General features: G+C 44.2%; 1 protein-coding gene across 2 annotated transcripts in view; it reads right to left on the bottom strand.

Moving 5' to 3' along the window:
- Positions 1 to 20227, bottom strand: part of LOC104296364 (synaptotagmin-1) — a 524009-nt gene that overhangs the window by 121998 nt on the left and 381784 nt on the right. Inside the window, exon 6 of one of the 2 annotated variants that reach the window (XM_054173953.1) lies at positions 1586 to 1699. In XM_054173953.1, coding sequence (XP_054029928.1) covers positions 1586 to 1699 — 114 coding nt within the window. Of the gene's footprint in view, positions 1 to 1585; positions 1709 to 20227 lie in introns of both variants that reach the window. The other variant, XM_054173952.1, reaches the window with a different exon arrangement.

A 20227-nucleotide genomic window follows, 5' to 3' on the forward strand; every position in this document is an offset into this window, starting at 1 on the left:
ATAAATTAGCCAGATTTTCAGTCTGTAGCCTTGTGCCACAGCAGCATACTAACCTAACTGAAGCCCCTCCAAGCTGCAGCATAGTTTATAGTAGGAAAACAAACCAGGAAACCATAACTCAAGCAGTTTATTACCTTGATTAAATGTGACACACTTCTAACAGTTGTCCTGCTTGCCTGTCTTACTTCCCTTCATAAAAAACACTTCAAGAAAATTACCATCTCCTTTTATAAAATTCACACAGAAAGTTTGTTCTCATAGGCTATGGAAACTGAAATCCCTTTTGTCAGAACACAGTTGCAACTTCCACTTTTTTTCCCTCTTCAGAGTGTCTAACGCTTCATACTGATGTCATACTGATTTCATACTGATTTCATACTGATTTTAAGGAGGATCAGAGTGACTCAACCCATGACTAAGGCAATTGACACTAGGAGTTGAGGAAAGGATCCTTCAACCACAGATTCTTGAAAGGCTTTGGAATTCTTCTTGGCTTCTGGCATTGAAAAACAAGAAGGGGCAGTCAAAAGTAAAATTCAAAAGAGAGAAAAATACCCAGGCCATAGCTGGGTATAAATATCTAGAAGATCAGAGAGAAGTAGAGAGAAGTTGTCAAAAAAAAAAAGAAAGAAATGAAATGCAGGATATGTATCCTCAAGTTCACTGCAAACCAGGCATTAGAAGTGAAGAAGTCAGATATGTTGGTGGACATTGGTCCAAAGTTAAGCACAGTGAGTTTCACTCTGGGACTATGAATCAGTATGTCAGCAAAAGTGATCCCAATGACAGCAAGAGTCCAGGCACAGGAATTAAATGAACTTATCGAGGTTGCCCAGGGATGTGGTGAAAGCCTCATCCCTGGAGGTTTTGCAGGCCAGGCTGGATGAGGCTCTGAGCAACCTGATCTGGTGTGAGGTGTCCCAGCCCATGGCAGGGGGGTTGGAACTGGATGATCCTTGAGGTCCCTTCCAGCCCTGACAAACAGGAGATAGTTTGGTATCTGGCCAGATAGGTCTAAATCATTTTATGTTGTTTATTCCTACTGCACCCTTGGGCAAGTATGCCAAAGTTAGGTTTTGGCAGCTTCAGAGTAGGGTACTGAAGGAGTAGGAGTCCCTGACTGGAGAGATTCTTCTTGTCCAGCTTTCCTGTTTTATTTCACTTGGGCTTGTATTTTTATTTTATTTGAACTTCTGTTCCAAACTAAAATTTTCTCAGCTACTAGATGTACTTTAATGGAGAGCAACAGAAGCTCTTTGTCCTACCAACCTTTGTTTGCTGACATTTTTAATGTCTGTGGGCTAAAGCTCTCTTTTACTGCCTGCTCGCAGACTCCATAATATAAAGTTACCAATGACCATTAGACAAAACTGTGTCTTCAATTTTGCTGAAGGGTTTTATATCAACTCTGAGTACACTGAATACCATTTAGTAGTACCTCTGTCATGAATCTTCAGTCTTGCTTTCTCCCTTTACTCCATGCAAGAAGTAAGGACTGCAGAAATACCTACTGCAACTAAATGTAGTATTTCATTTTCCCCTTGCACCCACAGAAATGGAATGTTACAAGGTGGTTCTTCCAAACCTGATTGTTCTGGAAGTCATAATCCAGGGAATATTGGATTTTCCCAAGTTTCTCCACTTCCTTGGGTTCTTCTTTCTCTTCTCCATCAGTCAGCCCAGTCTCAGCATCATCATCCTTAAGAGCCTAGAAAGAAGGAATGCAGTATTCATAAATACTGCAAACTCTTCAAGTACCACTTTAAAATAGACACTGTCCTCAAATCTATTTTAAAGCCATTAAAAGCAAGCATGACAGCAGAAATCCAAATATGCAATTTACATATTTATACTATTCAAGTTGCTCAGGAAGATGTTATAAATCAGCAGGCAAGCAATGGAAGTAGGAGGAAGGAAGCTTCTCGGGCTATTACAAGCAAGGATTGTTATAAAACCTGGAAGTAGAAACAAAATATCAACTTGATATATAAAAAAAAGTCCTTCTGGGCTCACACTGCCTCTTAAAGAGGCACAAGGAGGCAAACATGCTATTCCATAAGCAAAGTCAGACATTCATTCAACTTAAGGCTGTCTTGGCAAGGTCAAACCTGGTTGTGCATGCTGTGAATCGTTTGCAATCGGCAACACGTTTCGGTCAGATTGCTATGATAAAGAGCATGTGCTGTGGATGAGTTCTTCCTGCAGTCATATGCCAAACATCCTTCATGTTGATTTAGAATGGATATGGAAGCAAAGTTTTCACCATGCCATTAGCAAATGCATGTTTCTCCTTTCCCCCATCCCCCCCCTTCCCCCCCCCCCCCCCCCCCCCAAGACCAATTTCCTTTGTATTCATTCCCGCTATAAAGCTTGGCTGAACCAAATTGATTGCAAGTTGATTTTAGTTTGTTTAGAAAGGAATACCAAAACAAAGCAAGACAGAACTGCTCACAGCTTTGTCTACTGCACAAAATCTGCTATTTCTTTTTTTTTTTTAAAGGGCACAGCAGTTATCTTTGAGTTTCAACAGAATTCAAATACTAAATCATGTAATCCTTTATTGATTTATTTTCCCCCCTGTACCAGAAAGCTGAAGCATTTGCACTTTAGAAAATGGGATACATACAATTGGTTCAACCATATGAACCATAACTTGGGGGTGCTGGTGGATGAGAAGCTCAGCGTGAGCCACCAGTGTGCACCTGCAGCCCACAAAGCCAACCAGAGCCCGGGCTGCATCAAGGGAAGTGTGGCCTGCAGGGCGAGGGAGGTCATTCTCCCCATCTACTCTGCTCTGGTGAGACCCCCACCTCGAGGACTGTGTCCAGTTCTGGAACCCCTGTTACAGGAAGGAGCTGGAGGGGCTGGAATGTGTCCAGAGAAGAGCCATGAGGATGATCAGAGGGCTGGAGCTCCTCTGCTATGGAGACAGACTGAAGAAGTTGGGGCTGTTCAGTCTGGAGAAGAGAAGGCTCCAAAGAGACCTATTTGTGGCTTTCCAGTATCTAAAGGGGGCTCCAAGAATGCTGGGGAGGGCATTTTTAGGGTGTCAGGGAGTGACAGGACTGGGGGGAATGGAAAAAAAACTAGAAATGGGTAGATTCAGATTGGATGTCAGGAAGAAGCTCTTCAGCATGAGGGTAGTGAGACAGTGGAAGAGGTTGCCCAGGGAGGTGGTGGAAGCCTAATCCCTGGAGGTTTTTTTCCCCTGCAATGTAAGGTGGTCACAGAATCTCACAAAATCACAGAATGTTAGGGGCTGGAAGGGACCTCAAAAGCTCATCCAGACCAGCCCCCCTACTAGAGCAGGATCACCTAGAGTAGGTCACACAGGAAGACATCCAGGTGGGTTTTGAAGGAGACTCCACAACCCCTCTTGGCAGCCTGTTCTGGTGTTCTGTCACCCTCATAGTGAAAAAGATTCACGTCGAACCTCCTATTCGGCTGCTGGCATTGTGCCTTGTCCTCTGAGCAGAGCCAGGCTCTGTCCTCCTGATGCTTGCCCCTTACATATTTATAAAACCATGAAGTCACCCCTTAGTCTCCTTCTCTACAAGCTAAAGAGCACCAGCTCCCTCAGTCTCTCCTCCTAAGGAAGATGTTCCTCTCTAATCATTTTTGTGTCTCTGTACTGGACTCTCAAGCAGTTCCCTGAGGTTCTTCTTGAACTGAGGGGCCCAGAACTGCACACAATATTCCAGATGTGGCTTCACCAGGGCAGAGTAAAGGGGAAGAAGAGCCCCTCTTGACCTGGTCTGAAGGGACCTACAGGATTTATAAACAATCAGTTGCAGCTCTATTTGAAGGGATAGCAAGGCTGGAAGGTACCTAGATAGTTGATGGTGGCTGGTGAAGAATGAAAGTAAAAGCATTAACATTCTTACTCAGCCAGGAATGCAGTGTGGGTTATGCAACAGTTGTGTGGGTGTGGTAAGAAGACTGATCTCTGAAGTAGAAAATGTTATTTTTCAGAAAGTAGATCTAAATTCAAAAGGTCAGACTCAAAGCTGTACAGTATTAAGCAATTATTTCTCTACTTTTTGAAGTGAGCTAGAAATTCAGCTGGCATAGCTCAACTGAAATCAATGCAACGACATTGATTTATGCAAGCTGGGGAGCTGGGTTTGAGTTAAATCTCTGGATGTTAGCAAATCATGGACTCGGAATCATAGAAACATTCAGGTTGGAAAAGACCCTCAGGATCATCAAGTCCAACCCAGACCCCTACTCTACAAGGGTCACCCCTAAAACACCCCAAGCACCACAGACCACCTTGAAACGCATCCAGGGCTGGTGACTCCACCACCCCCCTGGGCAGCACATTCCAATCCCTGACCATTCTTGCCCTGAAAAAATGTTTCCTAATGTCCAGTCTAAACCTACCCAGTCACAGCTTGAGGCCATTCCCTCTTGTGCTGTCACTAATTACCTGTGGGAAGAGACCAGCAGCAGCCTCTCCACAACCTCCTTTCAGATAGTTGTAGACAGCAATGAGGTTTCCCCTCAGCCTCCTCTTTTGCAAACTAAGCAGCCCCAGCTCCTTTAGTCATTCCTCATGAGATTTATTCACCAGCTCTACTAGGAACACAAATTACAGCCTACCTGGATGAGATCAGTGGGTAAGATTGGTAGTGAGTAAGAATCACAGGTGATGTTAGAAGGGTAGTAACTTTTACAACTAAACCATTTCTACTTGGAAGGTCTGAATTGCCTAAAAAGAAAATCATTTGTAGACAATTGCTGAGCTGCTAGTGAGCTGCCTGGCTGTTGTTAGGACAAGGGTGACACTTCAAAACTGACAGGCCCTGTGGCACCAGGCACAGCCCCTGCAGCACCACACATGGGACTTTCAGGATATGAGGTGCTCTGATTATGGTATTAGAAATAAGCTTGGAGCAACCACATTTATCTGAGCCCGGAGATGCAATAACTCAGACTGAGATGTGAACTCCAGACCTACTGCTCTGAATCATCCCTGTACTACCCTAATAAAGAACTCCATGATAGAAAAGTGATAAACAAACACCAGCACATCACCATTTCTGGACTTTCTGCTGTTCCATCTATTTATGACCTGGATTTTATTTGAGAGGAAACATCCTACAGCTCTTCCTCAGGGATAAAAGGGGAAATGCAAAAGGAACTTTATATGCTAATTTCTAGGTATGAGGACTTTGTAACAGTTGCATCAAAGCAAGAGTTACAGGGGCTGCAGAGCTGCTCAACTGGGGAGGTGCCAAAGCTGTGGGTAAGTCAATGTGAAAAAGTTCTTGTTATGACTATGGAAAGTATAATGGGAAGCCAATGTTCCTCTTGCAAGGAAACTTTGAGGTGCAGGCAGAAAATGTTGCCTGGGTGGGAAACTTTTCCACAGGTTATGAGAGCCCCATTGGAAGGTGAAAGCTATTTCCCAGGGAGATGGAAAACACTGCACATTACTCACACCAGCTGAGAAGCTATACAGTTCTTTTTGACCTTGACTCAGATATACTGAAGCACTAAGAAACGCTAAGAATGAGACAGTGTTTGGATTTGGCCAAGGTCATGGCATGGGGGAAGGAAAGAAATGACAAATTATTATCTCTACAGCAGTCTGTGGATAATAGTTTTTACCATCAAGAGACGAATTTGCTTTCAAACCAGAGGCCAATACTTCAAGAAGAAGCTGACTCAAAGGAAGTGCAGAAGTTTCTCGTGTTGGATGCAGCTGCTGAGTTCCAAAGAGGAAGAATTTGATTGCTTCGAAGCACTCAAAACAACCCTGTAGGGATTTTCATTTTGTATTGTGATTCTCTGAAAGATCAATACCTAATGGAACAGAGCTGCAGCCCTCAATTTATAGCACACTGCATCACATTATATTGGCTCTCACTGCTGTGTTGCTGCAATCAATTAAAATAAGCAGCTATATTTTATTGGCTTTTTAGAAACGGCAAAATATTTTTAATTACAAGCCAGCTTTTTCCTCCAGCCTCTTCAGCTGCCACGACTGTAACCAGGAGCCCTGTCTTTAGGTGCAGAGGCGTGAAAGCCTTTTCTTTCCTGATATTTTCTTTTGATGCCATGACATTTAAAATGCTTTTATGCAACACCAAAATGCATTATTCCATTTTGCTGCCCAGATTTGCCTCTCCCGGTTTGGGATGATTCTGAATTTCGCTCGAGGGGTCTCTTTGTCCCTGCACAACGTACGCAGAAGCACACAACAATGAAACCTTTGTGTCCTCTTAGGTGTGTCTAAGCATCTGAAAAGTATAGGCTTATATGTAAGCAGGTTTAGTAACATACACTAAAACGAATAAAAGGTAATCCATTGATACAGCCACATGAGAGAATCACAGAATCACAGAATTATTGAGGCTGGAAAAGACCTCTGAGATCATCCAGTCCAGCCTATGACCTAACACCACCACATCAGCTAAACCCTGCCACCAAGTGCCACAGCCAAGCTTTTCCTAAAGACCTCCAGTGATGGTGACTCCACCACCTCCCTGGGCAGTCCATCCCAGTGCCTAATCAGCCCTTCTGTGAGGAAGTGCTTCCTGATATCCAGCCTCCCCTGGCACAGCTTCAGGCCATTGCCCTCTTGTCCTGGCACAAGCTGCCTGGGAGAAGAGCCTGACCCCCACCTGACTAGAACTTCCTTTGAGGTAGTTGTAGAGAGTGATAAGGTCCCCTCTAAGTCTCCTCTTCTCCAGGCTGAACACCCCCATTTCCCTCAGCCTCTGCTCATCAGCCTTTCCCTCCAGCCCCCTCCCCAGTCTGGTCGCTCTCCTCTGCCCCCGCACCTCAAGATCCTTCCCGCAGTGAGGGGCCCAGAGCTGCACACAGTGCTCAAGGTGTAGCCTCCCCAGTGCTGAGTACAGGGCAGAATTCCATCCCTAGTCCTGCTGGCCACACTATTCCTGATGCATCTCAGGAAAACAGCAAGTGGGAAAAGTTCCTCTATGCCAGGGACCTTAACAGAACCACACAATGGACAGTAAATGTTTTCTTAGACCTGGGAGACAAATCTTTGAGCTGCCTCTCATTAAATCTATATTTCAATGAGCTCTGTAACTGAGGGGGGAAAAAAAGGAAAGAAAGGAAAGAGAAATGAAAACTGCTTGTAATTGCAGTTTTGCAAACTGGGCTTCCTCCTCCTCTCATTCCTCTAGCTGACAAAAGCCTCCCTCCAGTGATGCTGCCTCTTGATCCTGAAAATATCCCTTGCTTCCAGCTCAGTTCCACCAAAAGCGCTGCACCATGCCACAGCATTTGCCCCACTGCTATCTAACACAAAACACAAGAGAGATTCTGAGGATTAAACCAGCTTTATCTATACTTTCATTGAATCCCTTTCAAAACTCTGTAGAAATGGAGAGGGTCTGCAAGGGATTTGGCACAGCTGGTCTGCTTCTTGCCTTAAGATTACAATCATACAATTGTCGGCGTTGGAAGGGACCTCATGAATCCTCCAGTTCCATGCCCCCTGCTGTGGTTCCACAGAGCACTGGAACAGGCTGTCCAGAGAGACTGGGGAGTCTCCTTCTCTGGAGACTTTCAAGACCCATATGAATGTGTTCCTGTGAGAGATGTGCCTTCCTGTGTGACCTGTGCTAGATTCTAAGGTCCTGCTCTGGCAGGGGGGTTGGACTCAATGATCTCCTGAGGTCCCTTCCAAACCCTAAAATTCTGTGAGTCTGTGAAAACATAACAGCCTGTAAGTTTACTTGCTGCACAATGCATGCTGCTGTCCCAAGTTCCATGCCCACCTGCCTCATCAATCACTCCTTTTGTTCACAGGGTGAAGGGCCTATTTTTCAACATGCAAAAGATGCCTAGTCCTCAGGCTTGTGCACTGCCTGCTGAGCCCAATGGAAGAAAATAATATGATTTTATAGCAAGAATGTTCTGTGCCATGTCCAACAATGAATTCATCAGAAATGCAATTTTTCCTCCACACCTAGAAAGGGCTGCATTTCCACTAATGGTGCTGCAGCTTTTATCAATTACTTTCCACCACTTAGCAATTTCTATCACATTCAAGAGCACCATATTTCTGACCTGGCCAATTTTTATCAAGGGAGGGAAAAAAAAAGAAAAGAAAGAAGGAAAGGAAAGGCAAAAAGCCTTTAAATACTGTTGGCTGATTCTCACTCACAAAGCAGAGAAGCCTGCCATTGTAATACATTCCCTATCAGAACCCCTCAGAAGGAAATGCAACATTTCATTCATTCAGGCATCTGCTTTCTCTCCATGAATTAATTTAAAGAGCATGTCATGCATGGGTTTCCAGTGGCTGAGCCAGGCTTTGGTCGTTGTGAAATCTCCTTTGCCATTACTGCTGTAAGAGCGTTGGCCTCGCATGCCAGCAGTGGGCCACACCGATGCACAGAATGGGCAAGCCCCTGCTGTGTTCAGCGTGCCATGCTTTGACATTGCTTCCTTGCTTGTTATCCAGGTTTTCAATCACACAATCACAGTACTAACCAGGTTGGAAAAGACCTTTGAGATCATCAAGTCCAACCTATCACCCACTACTATCTAATCAACTAAACCTCATCCAGCCTGTTGTTAAACACATCCAGTAATGGTGACTCCACCACCTACCTGGGCAGCCCATTCTCAAGGCCAATCTCTCTCTCTGTGAAGAATTTCTTCCTCACAGCCAGTCCAAACCTCCCCTGGTGCAGTTTGAGACTGCGTCCTCCTGTTCTGTCACTGGTTGCCTGGGAGAAGAGACCAACCTCCACCTGGCTACAACCTCCCTTCAGGTCTCCCCTGAGCCTCCTCTTCTCCAGGCTAAATGTTTGTTACTCAAAAAGATTTCTTTCTTCGCTAACTCCACAATCATCTTAAAAGCTCACTGAATGGTTCAGGTAGTAAAATACCAACTGACTTTACTACAGCAAAAGAATACAGGAAATGCTGGAGGTATTCAATTTAAAATATAAATACAGAACATTCATGCTGGAGCTGTTGAGCCCCACACCCAACCTGCTTTTCTTGTAGCCAGTGCTTCCTTGCTGAAAAATGCAGCTGATCTCAGCCTGGGGGCCTAATTTGGAAGTTCACCCTGTGGGTCAGGCTTCTTCTTGAGCGCAGGACCCATATGCATAAACCACAAGTAAGCACTGTTGCAAGTATGCTAGAGAGCTCTCCCTCCAGCTTCCCATATGGCGGTGCTCAGTTCTGCTAGGCAGCAGGCTGTGAGTAGGAGGCAGCTTGAGGCTGCTTGGCCAGTGCATGCTGCTCAATCAATTGTTCTTCATCCTCTCCAAATGAATGGCATTGAGCCAGATAGAAGCATATTTGAGGACAGAACTATCTCCTCCACATCACAGAATGTTAGGGGCTGGAAGGGAGCTCCAAGGCTTATCCAGTCCAAACCCCCTGCCAGAGCAGGATCACCTAGACTACATCACACAGGAACACATCCAAGCAGGGTTTGAATATCTCCAGTCAGGGAGACGCCACAACCCCCCAGGGCAGCCTGTTCCAGTGTTCTGTTACCCTCACAGGAAAAAAAGATCTTTCTCATGTTCACAAGGAATTTCCTATGCCTCAACTTCCACCATTGCCCCTTGTGCTGGCATTGGGCATCACCCAGCAGAGCCTGGCTCCAACCTCTGGGCACTCACCCTGCACATCTTTATCAGCATGAATGAGGTCACCTCTCAGGCTCCTCCTCTCCAAGCTACAGAGCCCTCAGCTCCCTCAGGCTCTCCTCATAAGATATGGGAGGACCACCCTGAGTACTACATTCCTCTCTGAAAAAATCTGTCACACTAGATGAGTAGGACTACAACTATTTAACAGTAAAAATTTAACTACAGCCAGAAAGGATTTATTTGGTGCCACACTGATCAATGGGAAAAGAAGCTGTCAAAGACCTGTTCTTTTGGCTCAGTTGCTTAAGAAGATGCAAGATCGTTCTCTGATTGCCCTCTAAAGAGGCTTGAAGGTTATTTTTGCTATTCATTTTCATTATTCTTCATTTGTAAAGAACAAAGGCCTTTGCCTGAAAAGTCATCAAGTAAATATTCAACAATTCTCTGATTTCCAATGGGGTTTGAAATGTTTACCTCACTGATATGAACTGCTGCTCTTTCTGTGGGTTATTCATATCCACTAAGTCCAGGCACTTAGTGTAAGAGTTTAGCTCTCCATACAATCAGTGGATATAGGTAAATGTCTCAAGAGTGTGACTCAAAACACTTAACTCAGGGAATGATTGCATGCTTCCTAGACACCACTCATTAGGAACCTGCAAACTCTGGTCTCAAATAAAGACTTCAAAATTTGGTCTGTTAATCAAGAGAAGGCAAGAAAGAAATGCCCTTGACAATGGAAGCTTCCATTGGGTAAGAATGTCAGTACTGAAAACAAGGTATGTAAGAACAAGACTTTTTAGGGTGTCAGGTAATGATAGGAGTGGGGGGAATGGAGCAAAACTAGAAATGAGTAGATTCAGATTGGATGTCAGGAAGAATTCCCCATGAGCGTGGTGAGACACTGGAACAGGTTGCCCAGGGAGGTGGTAGAAGCCCCATCCCTGGGGGTTTTGAAGGCCAGGCTGGATGTGGCTGTAAGCAAACTGATCTAGTGTTAGGGGTCCCTGCCTATGGCAGGGGGGTTGGAAATAGATGATCTTTGAGGTCTCTTCCAACCCTAACAACTCAAGACATCTTCATGTCATGCTAACAGTAAAAGAGGTTATGATAAAATTAAGGGGAGGGCACAGGCTCTGCTCACTTGCACCCTGTGATAGGACAAGAGGCAAAGGATAGAAACTCCAGCACAGGAGGCTCCACCTCAACATGAGGAGGAACTTCTTCCCTGGGAGACTCACAGAGCACTGGAACAGGCTCCCCAGAGAGGTTGTGGAGTCTCCTTCTCTGGAGACTTTCAACCTCTGTCTGAATGTGTTCCTGTGTGACCTGTGCTGCATTCTATGGTCCTGCCCTGGCAGGGGGTTGGACTCAATGATCTCCAGAAGTCCCTTCCAAACCCCTAGTACCCTGTGATCCTCTTACTTTAGTGAAAAGAATATTTTTTTAAAAGGAGAAAAAAGAACCTCAGAAAGCACAGAAAGTGAGCTGCTCTGTCTTCTTGGTGTTGACTGGGAAGAAGAGACAGGAATGCACATGAGCCCAGAACTTATTTGGCCATACATCAAGCCTATCATGGTTTGGGGCAGGTGCCTTTTTCAAAAAGCAATGGAGTTGAGTCCTCCAGGAGAAACAGATAGGACCAGGGGGTGGACTGGAAAATTGTAACTTCACTATTTAATCCCATAACCTTGCTGTCTCTACACATTTCACAGGATTACAGGATGTCAGGGGTTGGAAGGGACCCAAAGAGATCATTGAGTCCAACCCAGAACCATACAATCTACTGCAGGTCACACTGGAGTGCATCCAGATGGGTCTGGAAAGTCTCCAGAGAAGTCTTCAGAGAAGTCTCTCCATTTCACAGTATCACAGAATCACAGTGTCACCAAGGTTGGAAGAGACCTTAAAGGTCATCAAGTCCAACCTGTCATCACGGACCTCATGACTAGACCATGGCACTAAGTGCCACGTCCAGTCCCCTCTTGAACACCTCCAGGGATGCTGACTCCACCACCTCCCTGGGCAGCACATTCCAATGATGAACGACTCTCTCAGTGAAGAACTTTCTCCTCACCTCCAGCCTAAACCTCCTCTGGTGCAGCTTGAGACTCTGGTGCTGGTTGCTAGAGAAAAGAGACCAATCCCTTCCTGGCTGCAACCACCTTTCAGGTAGTTGTAGAGAGCAATGAGGTCTCCCCTGAGCCTCCTCTTCTCCAGGCTAAACAACCCCAGCTCCCTCAGCCTCTCCTCACAGGGCTGTGCTCAAGGCCTCTCCCCAGCCTTGTTGCCCTTCTCTGGACATGTTCAAGTGTCTCAATGTCCTTCCTAAACTGAGGGGCCCAGAACTGGACACAGGACTCAAGGTGCTGCAAAGTTATTGTCTCTCTTTCTTCCCTTTCTCCTCCCCAGATGGTTCTGATCTTATCTACAGCCTTCAAGTCCTGACTAATTTTTACTGTCAATCTTGGTCTGTTTAGGTCTAATGCAAGGAACTAAGGGGAGGCAGTTTCAGGCCTGGCCAGCCTGAATCCAGCCTAGCAATGGGGGGAAGAAAGAGCCCTGAGGTGGATGTTAAACTCCAGGTGGGGAGAATAGGAGCAGGTGGGGTTTGTGGTTTAGTCTAGTTGGGAGAAGGTTTTGGGGGGTTTTCATGTCTCCTGTATATGTATTAGGTGTGAAGGGTTCATGTGTTCTGTATTTTCCTGGATATTTTTGTATACAGTTCCTGTATTTCTCTCCAGTTCAACAAGAGCCTCTTTATTTTTACTTTCTTTGGGAGTAAAATCATTTCTGTCTGCTTCTTAAACCAAGACAAAGCCCAACAGCATTTGAGCCGTGGCTCACAGCTGTTGCTTTCCATATTTTAGGGGCTCTGAAGCCTAAAATGAATCTACAATATGGAAGAGTTTTACAGAACACCCTACAGAACACCAGCACTCATCTACGATGTTGTATCTTCCCAAACACACAATTTTAATGATTTGGGTTTTTTTCAGGGAGTTTTAGACATCCTGCAGTGTTGCCTTTTGAGGCAAGCCAATGGCATCCTGGCTTGCATCAGAAATGCTGTGTCCAGCAGGAGCAGGGAGGGGATTGTCCCCTGGGACTCAGCTCTGGTGAGGACACACCTTGAGTGTTTTGGGCACCTCAATACAAGAGAGATGTGGAGGTGCTGGAGCCAGTGCAGAGGAGGGCAAGGAAGCTGTGAAGGGCCTGGAGAGTAAACCTGATGAAGAGCAACTGAAGGAGCTGGGGATGGTTAGTGTGAAACAGAGGCTGAGGGGAGAGCTCATTGCTGTCTGCAACTACCCAAAAGGAGCCTGTGGAGGGGTTGCTGCTGTTCTCTTCTCACAGGTAATTAGTGATAGAAAAAAAAGGAATGGCCTCAAGCTGCCACTGGGGAGGTTTAGACTGGACATTAGGAAATGTTTTTTCAGGGCAAGAGTGGTCAGGGATTGGAATGTGCTGCCCAGAGAGGTGGTGGAGTCACCAGCCCTGAATGTGTTTAAAGGTCATTTGGATGTGGTGCTTGGGGATATGGTTTAGGGGTGAGCCTTGTAGAGTAGGGTTCTGGGTTGGGCTTGGTGATCCTGGAGGCCTTTTCCAACCTGAATGTTTCTGTGGTTCTGTGATTGTGTGAAAAAGCAAGATGATCGCTCAAGCCTGAGAAAGTGTAAATGTACAAATGGGGCCCAGTCAACCCATTTTGACTGCCACAGCATACTCATTTGGCTTCTTTTCTGAGAAAGACTTGTCTCCATTGTTTCTGACTCATTTTCACTACTCTGATGGCTCTGTAGCACAGGCTGTCTTTCTGAGTGTGAATTAGGATGTCTCATTGCATTGTGGATCAGCCACGATGAGCATTAATGCAACCATGAGGAGAAGATGCCAAGAAACAGGAATTGGCATGCTGAGATCAAGACAGGTAGTGGAATAAATGCACTCACAATTCTCTAGGCATTCAACTGGGAAAAAGAACAAGCACAAGAGCAAATATTGTAGAAGAAAAGATCCTCCTGGGCTGCATCAAAAGATGTGCTGCAGCAGATCCAGAGAGGTGATTCTGCCAATTTGCTATTCTGAGACCTCACCTGGAGTACTGTGTGCAGGTCTGGAGCCCTCAATATAGGAAGGACAAGGACCTGATGGAGCAGGTTCAGAGGAGGGCCATGAAAATGATAAGGGGGTTGGAGCAGCTCTGCTACAAGGACAGAGAGAGGGAGATGGGGATGTTCAGCCTGAAGAAGAGGAAGCTCCAGGGAGACCTAATAACAGCCTTCCAGTACCTGAAGGAGGCTACAGGAAGGCTGAAGGGAGTCTGTTTGCAAAGGCCTGCAGTGACAGGATGAGGAGCAATGGCTTCAAAGTAGAGAAGAAGAGATTTAAATTGGATGTTAGGAAGAAGGTCTTTAGTATGAGGGTGGTGGAACACTGGAACAGGTTGCCCAGGGAGATGGTTGAGGTCCCTTCCCTGGAGATATTCAAGGCTGGACAAGGCCCTGGGCAACCTGGGGATGTCCCTGCTGACTGCAGGGGGGTTGGATTGGATGACTTTTGGAGGTCCCTTCCCGCTTGGACCATTCTATGATTCTATGATTCTATCACTGACAGCAACAGAGCTGTCCCTCAAAAAGAGCTCTTGGATGATTTCTGGTAATAAATACTTGGCTTTCTTTGAGTGAAATCCAGGATCTCTGGATGTCAGTATTAATTTTACCTACTTAATTTTCACTGGCTTAGTTTGGATAATATTATCTTCATGCTACCAGGTCAACACACGCTACTCTGAAATATTTCAAGGCACCTAAGATTAAAAAATCTTGTTTATTCAGGATTTTGACTCCATGAAGGCAAGGGTGTTTCATAGAGTCATAGAACATTAGGGGTTGGAAGTGACTTCCAGAGATCAGCAAGCCCAGCCCCCCTACCAAAGCAGAATCACTCAGGGCAATCTATACAGGGATGCATCCAGGTGGGGTTGGAGTGTGTCCAGAGAAGGAGACTCCACAACCTCTCTGGGCAACCTGTTCCAAGGCTCTATCACCCTCACTGTGAAGAAGTTTCTCCTCATGTTGAGGTTAAAACTTCTATGTTCAAGCTTATACCTGTTGTTCCTTATGTTATTACTGTGCACCACCCAAAAGAGCTTGGCCCCCGCCACTTGACACCCACCCCTCAGATATTGGTAGATATTGATCAGATCCCCTCTCAGCCTTCTCTTCTCCAGACTAAACAGCCCCAGGGCTCTCAGTCTCTCTTCACAGGGGAGATGCTCAAGTTCCCTAATCATCCTCATGGCTTTCTGTTGGATGCTCATTGGCAGGTCCCTGTCTCTCTTGAACTGGGGAGCCCTTTTGGGGCTGGACACAGTATTGCAGGTGTTTACTGATCAACAGCTACAATCATAAGGTGAAATAGACTAAGAAAACATTTTTTTGTTGTTGAAGTGCAATTAGGTGCAGTTGCAGCTCTCAATATCATGTCACTTTCTAAGGCCCCAGTGTTTCACTCCTATTAATACATGATCATGAGTCGGACTGTTGCTGTAAAAGGAAGGCCTGTGTACAGGAAAACCAAACAGAGAAGTCAAATGGATGACTGAAGGCCACTGTAAGTCTGCAGCTGAGCCATGAATATACTTCTCATACTCCAGGGTGTTATACACATACCTGATCTCAAATCTATTTCACCTACTGGACACATTTATCGTAAGCCAAAAAATCTCTCACTAGTGACAGTGTTTTAGCCTGATGCAATGAGAAAGAACCAAGTTATTAAATCTCCGTCTCCACAAATGCTTTCTGACCTAATAAAATGTTCAGACCATGACAACAATCATTCTCCAAGCAATAGGGCTACATTTTAGTGATTTTTCCAGTGGCATTGCTCACAACTGATATGATTATATCTACTGCTTTCCTCAGCCAACAGGCTGAACTTCAGCAGGAATTTTCCTCCATCAATGCATTAAATTCAGACCCAATAAACTGTGGCTAGTCTAGTGTCTCTGGAGCTGCCTGTTTGGGGGGGGGTCTTTATTATTTTTTTCCCTCAGGAATTGCAGAAACATTCAGATTGGAAAAGACCCTCAGGATCACCAAGTCTAACCCAGAACCCTACTCTACAAGGCTCACCCCTAAACCATTGCCCCAAGCACCACATCCAAATGACTTTTAAACACATCCAGGGCTGGTGACTCCCTGGGCAGCACATCCCAATGCCTGACCACTCTTGCCTTGAAAAAATCTTTCTTAATGTCCAGTCTAAACTTACCCAGTGGCAGCTTGAGGCCATTCCCTCTTGTTTCATCACTAATTACCTGGGAGAAGAGGCCTCTCTACAATGTCCTTTCAGGTAGGTGTAGACAGCGATGAGGACTTACAAAGCTGACATTCACTCTACCAAACCTGCAAGAGACTCTCTCAGTACATTACTTAAAGGTCTCCAGTATGAGATACAGAGCAAAAAACAAGAATGAGTAAAATCTGACACGTTGATGTCAGTGAGTCAAAAAAAGGGAGTGGACAGTAAAAAAAACGGGAGAGAAAGAAATGCTTGAGGAAGCTAAGGAGAGTGCTAAGCATGGTCACAAAAATTTCCAATACAAAGTACCAGTTCAGGCAAAGGACAGAATATGGACACTTTCCTGACTCTACATTTCATGGCCACTTTTTCTACCTTTTATTCAAGTATCACATCCAGACAACCTTTAACCACATCCAGGGTTGGTGACTCCACCACCTCCCTGGGCAGCACAGTCCAATGCCTGACCACTCTTGCCCTCAAAAACTGTTTCCTAGAAAGAAAAAAAGTAACGGGAGATACCGAGGGGCATTGGCAAAGACTAGAAAGTTATAAAGGTGAGAACTATGATGGGAAGAGCTGATAAAAATACTGGAGCTGGCTGTCATTCAGTTGCACCAACAGAAGTAAGGAGAAAAAGACCACTTCAAAGAGTTTGGTATGGAGCACTGAGAACTTGAAGCATAGGCACTGTACCAAGATCATATGAGAGCCCACAGCACGTTTCAGGAGGTACCAATCATTTCAGCAATACTTAAGAAACGAAGGCATTAAAAATACACACTGCTTTCATCTGCTTCTGAGATAGTGACATTTATGAAACAACAACAACAAAAAAATAACAAACAAAAGGGGAAATAAAATTAGCAAGTTATTTTGGTGTGCCTATCAGTGTTAAACTTCAGCTTTCTAGTACAGTTTGACTTAGAATTTTAACCACAGAAAGAATGACAACCTCTTTTCTCGCATTCTCCTCTAGCCTCCCCTGAAATATATACCCAACCAAAAAGAAAAATCTCCCCAAAACCCCACAAAACCAAACCCAATCAATTTAGTTCAGCCTCTTGATGTGTGTTTCAAAGCTACTACATATATATAATTCTCAGCTGAGGAGCCAGAGCTTCAGAAGACTCTATGGATCAGAGCTTCAGACAAGGTGCGTCCAAAGAGCAAAGTAAACCTACCGCCAGTGACAATCCAGAACAGTCATGAGATACAACATAGACAAGGAGGACAAAGGAGGAAGAAATGAAAATTAAAACATCCACACACAAACATTAGCAAAAACCATGGAGAAATGACCCTTTTACAGTAGTATATTCATTAACCATTTGCTGTCCCCTAGAAGGAATCCATTCCTCCCAGTGACCCTTGGTGGAGCTGTATACTTGACAAAGTAAGCATTGACTCAATGGAAATGGGTTTGAAGACTGAAAACCTGATTTAAACTCTTTTCCCCCTGGACCTCAACTGCACTTGTTCATAATCTAAATTATTTCACAACCAGTTTCTCATTTCAAGTTGTGTTATGGAAAGTGGACATTTTGGAGCACAAACACTCTTAAGCAGAGAACAAAGTTGTGCTCCACTCCCTGTGATACCTACCTATCATGTGGGACTGCTGAGCTGACTGAGTTTCAATGTCAAAAGGATCTTTAACTCAGTCAAGCTATTTGGCTCTATAATTGCTTGGCAGGGATGTGCAGGTTTAGCACAAGTGTGTGCAGGGCAAAAGTTCTCTTTGACAAACAAACCCAGACTAAGATGGAAATTATAATTCCAGAAGCTCAGACTTTCCATTTACCAAATGCTACTCCCTTCCAAGCTTTGTGTGCTTAGGGAACTGGGACCTTACAAGATGCCAAGTGCCTATCAGCTGCTATTATGTACTCTCAGATGAAGACAGAAGGTAATTAGCACTTTCAGGTTCAGGCCTAACAATGACTGAACTAAGCTTTTTGATTTCTTGACAACGTCTCAGATCTTTGATACTGTAAATTGCCCTACATGATGGCATTCAATTCACATCTTGGTCTTCAATTCATTTTCTTTTGTTTTCATTTTCTCTCTCTCTCTTTTTCTTTCTCTCTCTTTCTATTTCTTTCTCTCTTTCTCTCCTTCTCTCTCTCCTTCTCTCTCTCCTTCTCTCTCTTTCTCTCTCTCCTTCTCTCTCTTTCTCTCTCTCCTTCTCTCTCTCTCTCCTTCTCTCTCTCTTTCTCTCCTTCTCTCTCTCTTTCTCTCCTTCTCTCTCTTCTTCTCTCTCTTTCTCTCTCTCTTTCTCTCTCTCTCTTTCTCCTTCTCTCTCTTTCTCTTGATCTCTTTTTCCCTTTCCCTTTCCCTTTCTCTTTCCCTTTCCCTTTCCCTTTCCCTTTCCCTTTCCCTTTCCCTTTCCCTTTCCCTTTCCCTTTCCCTTCCCTTTTTCTCTTTCTCTTTGCTTCTTTGAAGGGCTTAAACCCATTCATGTTATTCCCCTTTCAATTTTATGACAGAGCCTCCAAAGTGGTTTGGTTCTTTTAACTGAAATATTCTGCAGTTAGCACTGCACTGAGTTCAGCTAGGCACATGAAAATTGGCACTGATAATTCAAGATTAAACTGTTGGAAACCATCAGTCATACAGAAAGAGAGAGGAAAAAAATCAGCAAAAAATTTTGCAAATTAAGAAACAAGTTGATAATGTTATTGAATGCCAGGGACTTAAATTTGTACACTTACCAGACTGCCTAGGTATGAATTGAAGGGGCTAATAATTTAAGTAGTCTGCTTTTGAACTCTGACACAGTAAAGAGGAAGCTTGGCTGGAGAGTTGGTAACCTATCCACTTATTAATAAGGTCTGACATTTACATCAGCTGAGAATCTACCCTCCTTAGGTTGAAACTGGGCAAAAGTAAACATATTGGTTAAACAGCAAATCCATTTGGGCAGAATTATGTTTAAATTACTGTACAGACTTCTCTGAATGGAATAATCTTTAAACTACCTATCTGTGCAACCCTTCAAACCTTGAGCTCCCTTTGTAGACATGAGATGCCTGATTCAGCTTTCAAATCACATATTCCCATGGGGGAAAAAAACCCACCAAACCAAAGCAAAACAACAAAACACAAAGAAATGAAACTCAGTATTAACCCCCATAATGTAATTTTGCATTTTAAATGTTAACTTTCCAACAACCCATGGTCATTTATCCAGGTCCTCATGAATATATTAAAGAAAGAAAAAGAAAGAAAGAAAAAGTAAAACCAACTCAATAATATATTGCAAATACAACAATGGTCTTACATGATATGGAACAAATTCCACATAAATAATCAATCAATAAGTTGTATATTCTTTCTCCTACAACAAATGATGAGGTTAATTATCATTGGCAGTGCACAACAAACATCTCATGGGATCTTTTTTCACGAGCATAATCAAACAGCTCTTCCAAATGATTCTTGGTTGAGTTGGCTAAGAGTAGCCCGAGGTAAGCTCACAATTGATGAACTGATTTTCCATGCGTTGTTAGGGGGGGACAGATCTCACTGCTGCTTAATATTAATATCTCAAATCTATCAATCAAGTGCAGGGAATCTAAATCAAAGTGCTTAAAGAAAAGGACTTGGCTTCATATGCATCACACAGAGGAAATAAAATCAGCATGAAAGCTGTTTTTTCAAGGGACAACTCAAAATTTCTGCTCCGTTGTTCTTTGGTTTTGAGCTTGGTCTCATTAATCTTCCTAATCTTGGAGTAGCTGCATCTTGTTAGTTATTTTCTGTATTGATGAGGTTGTTTTCAGGCATGATTTTGTCTCATGTTGGTGTAATGCACTTCTGTACACCAGTGTGGCACATGAAGCATCTTCTCTTCAGGTGGAACTAAGGCTGAAGCTGTGCACCAGGGCAATAGGTATGGATGCAAGGTGCTCCATGCATTTAATCTTCCTTTCTATGCATGACTCTGTTAGTTGTGATAAGGCAGTCTGGGATGGCTATTGCAGTTGAGTAGCACAAACAGGAATAAGATAAGTGGAACTTCAGTTATTTCTTTCTATACTATCCATTGAGCAAGAACAACAAAAACTGTCCTCTTGCCTGATAATGGAAATTGGAAATAGCTTTGATACTTCTGTACCTTTGAAGCACATCCATTATTTTCCTCCTCTTATCTGAGCTCCTTTCGGATTCCACTCATGTAATCTACTTGCAGCTAGACATCAGACTTGTAAGGCTTTCTCATCCACGCTCCTGATTTTGCTTTTCCCCCATCACATGCCTAGAGAAGCATGCTAACCTGTTTCAAGATGCTTAAAACTGGCTGATGAGCCACCCTGGTGGCT

This window comes from Dryobates pubescens, chromosome 27 (assembly GCF_014839835.1).
Source record: "Dryobates pubescens isolate bDryPub1 chromosome 27, bDryPub1.pri, whole genome shotgun sequence".
NCBI classification, from domain to species: Eukaryota; Metazoa; Chordata; class Aves; order Piciformes; family Picidae; genus Dryobates; species Dryobates pubescens.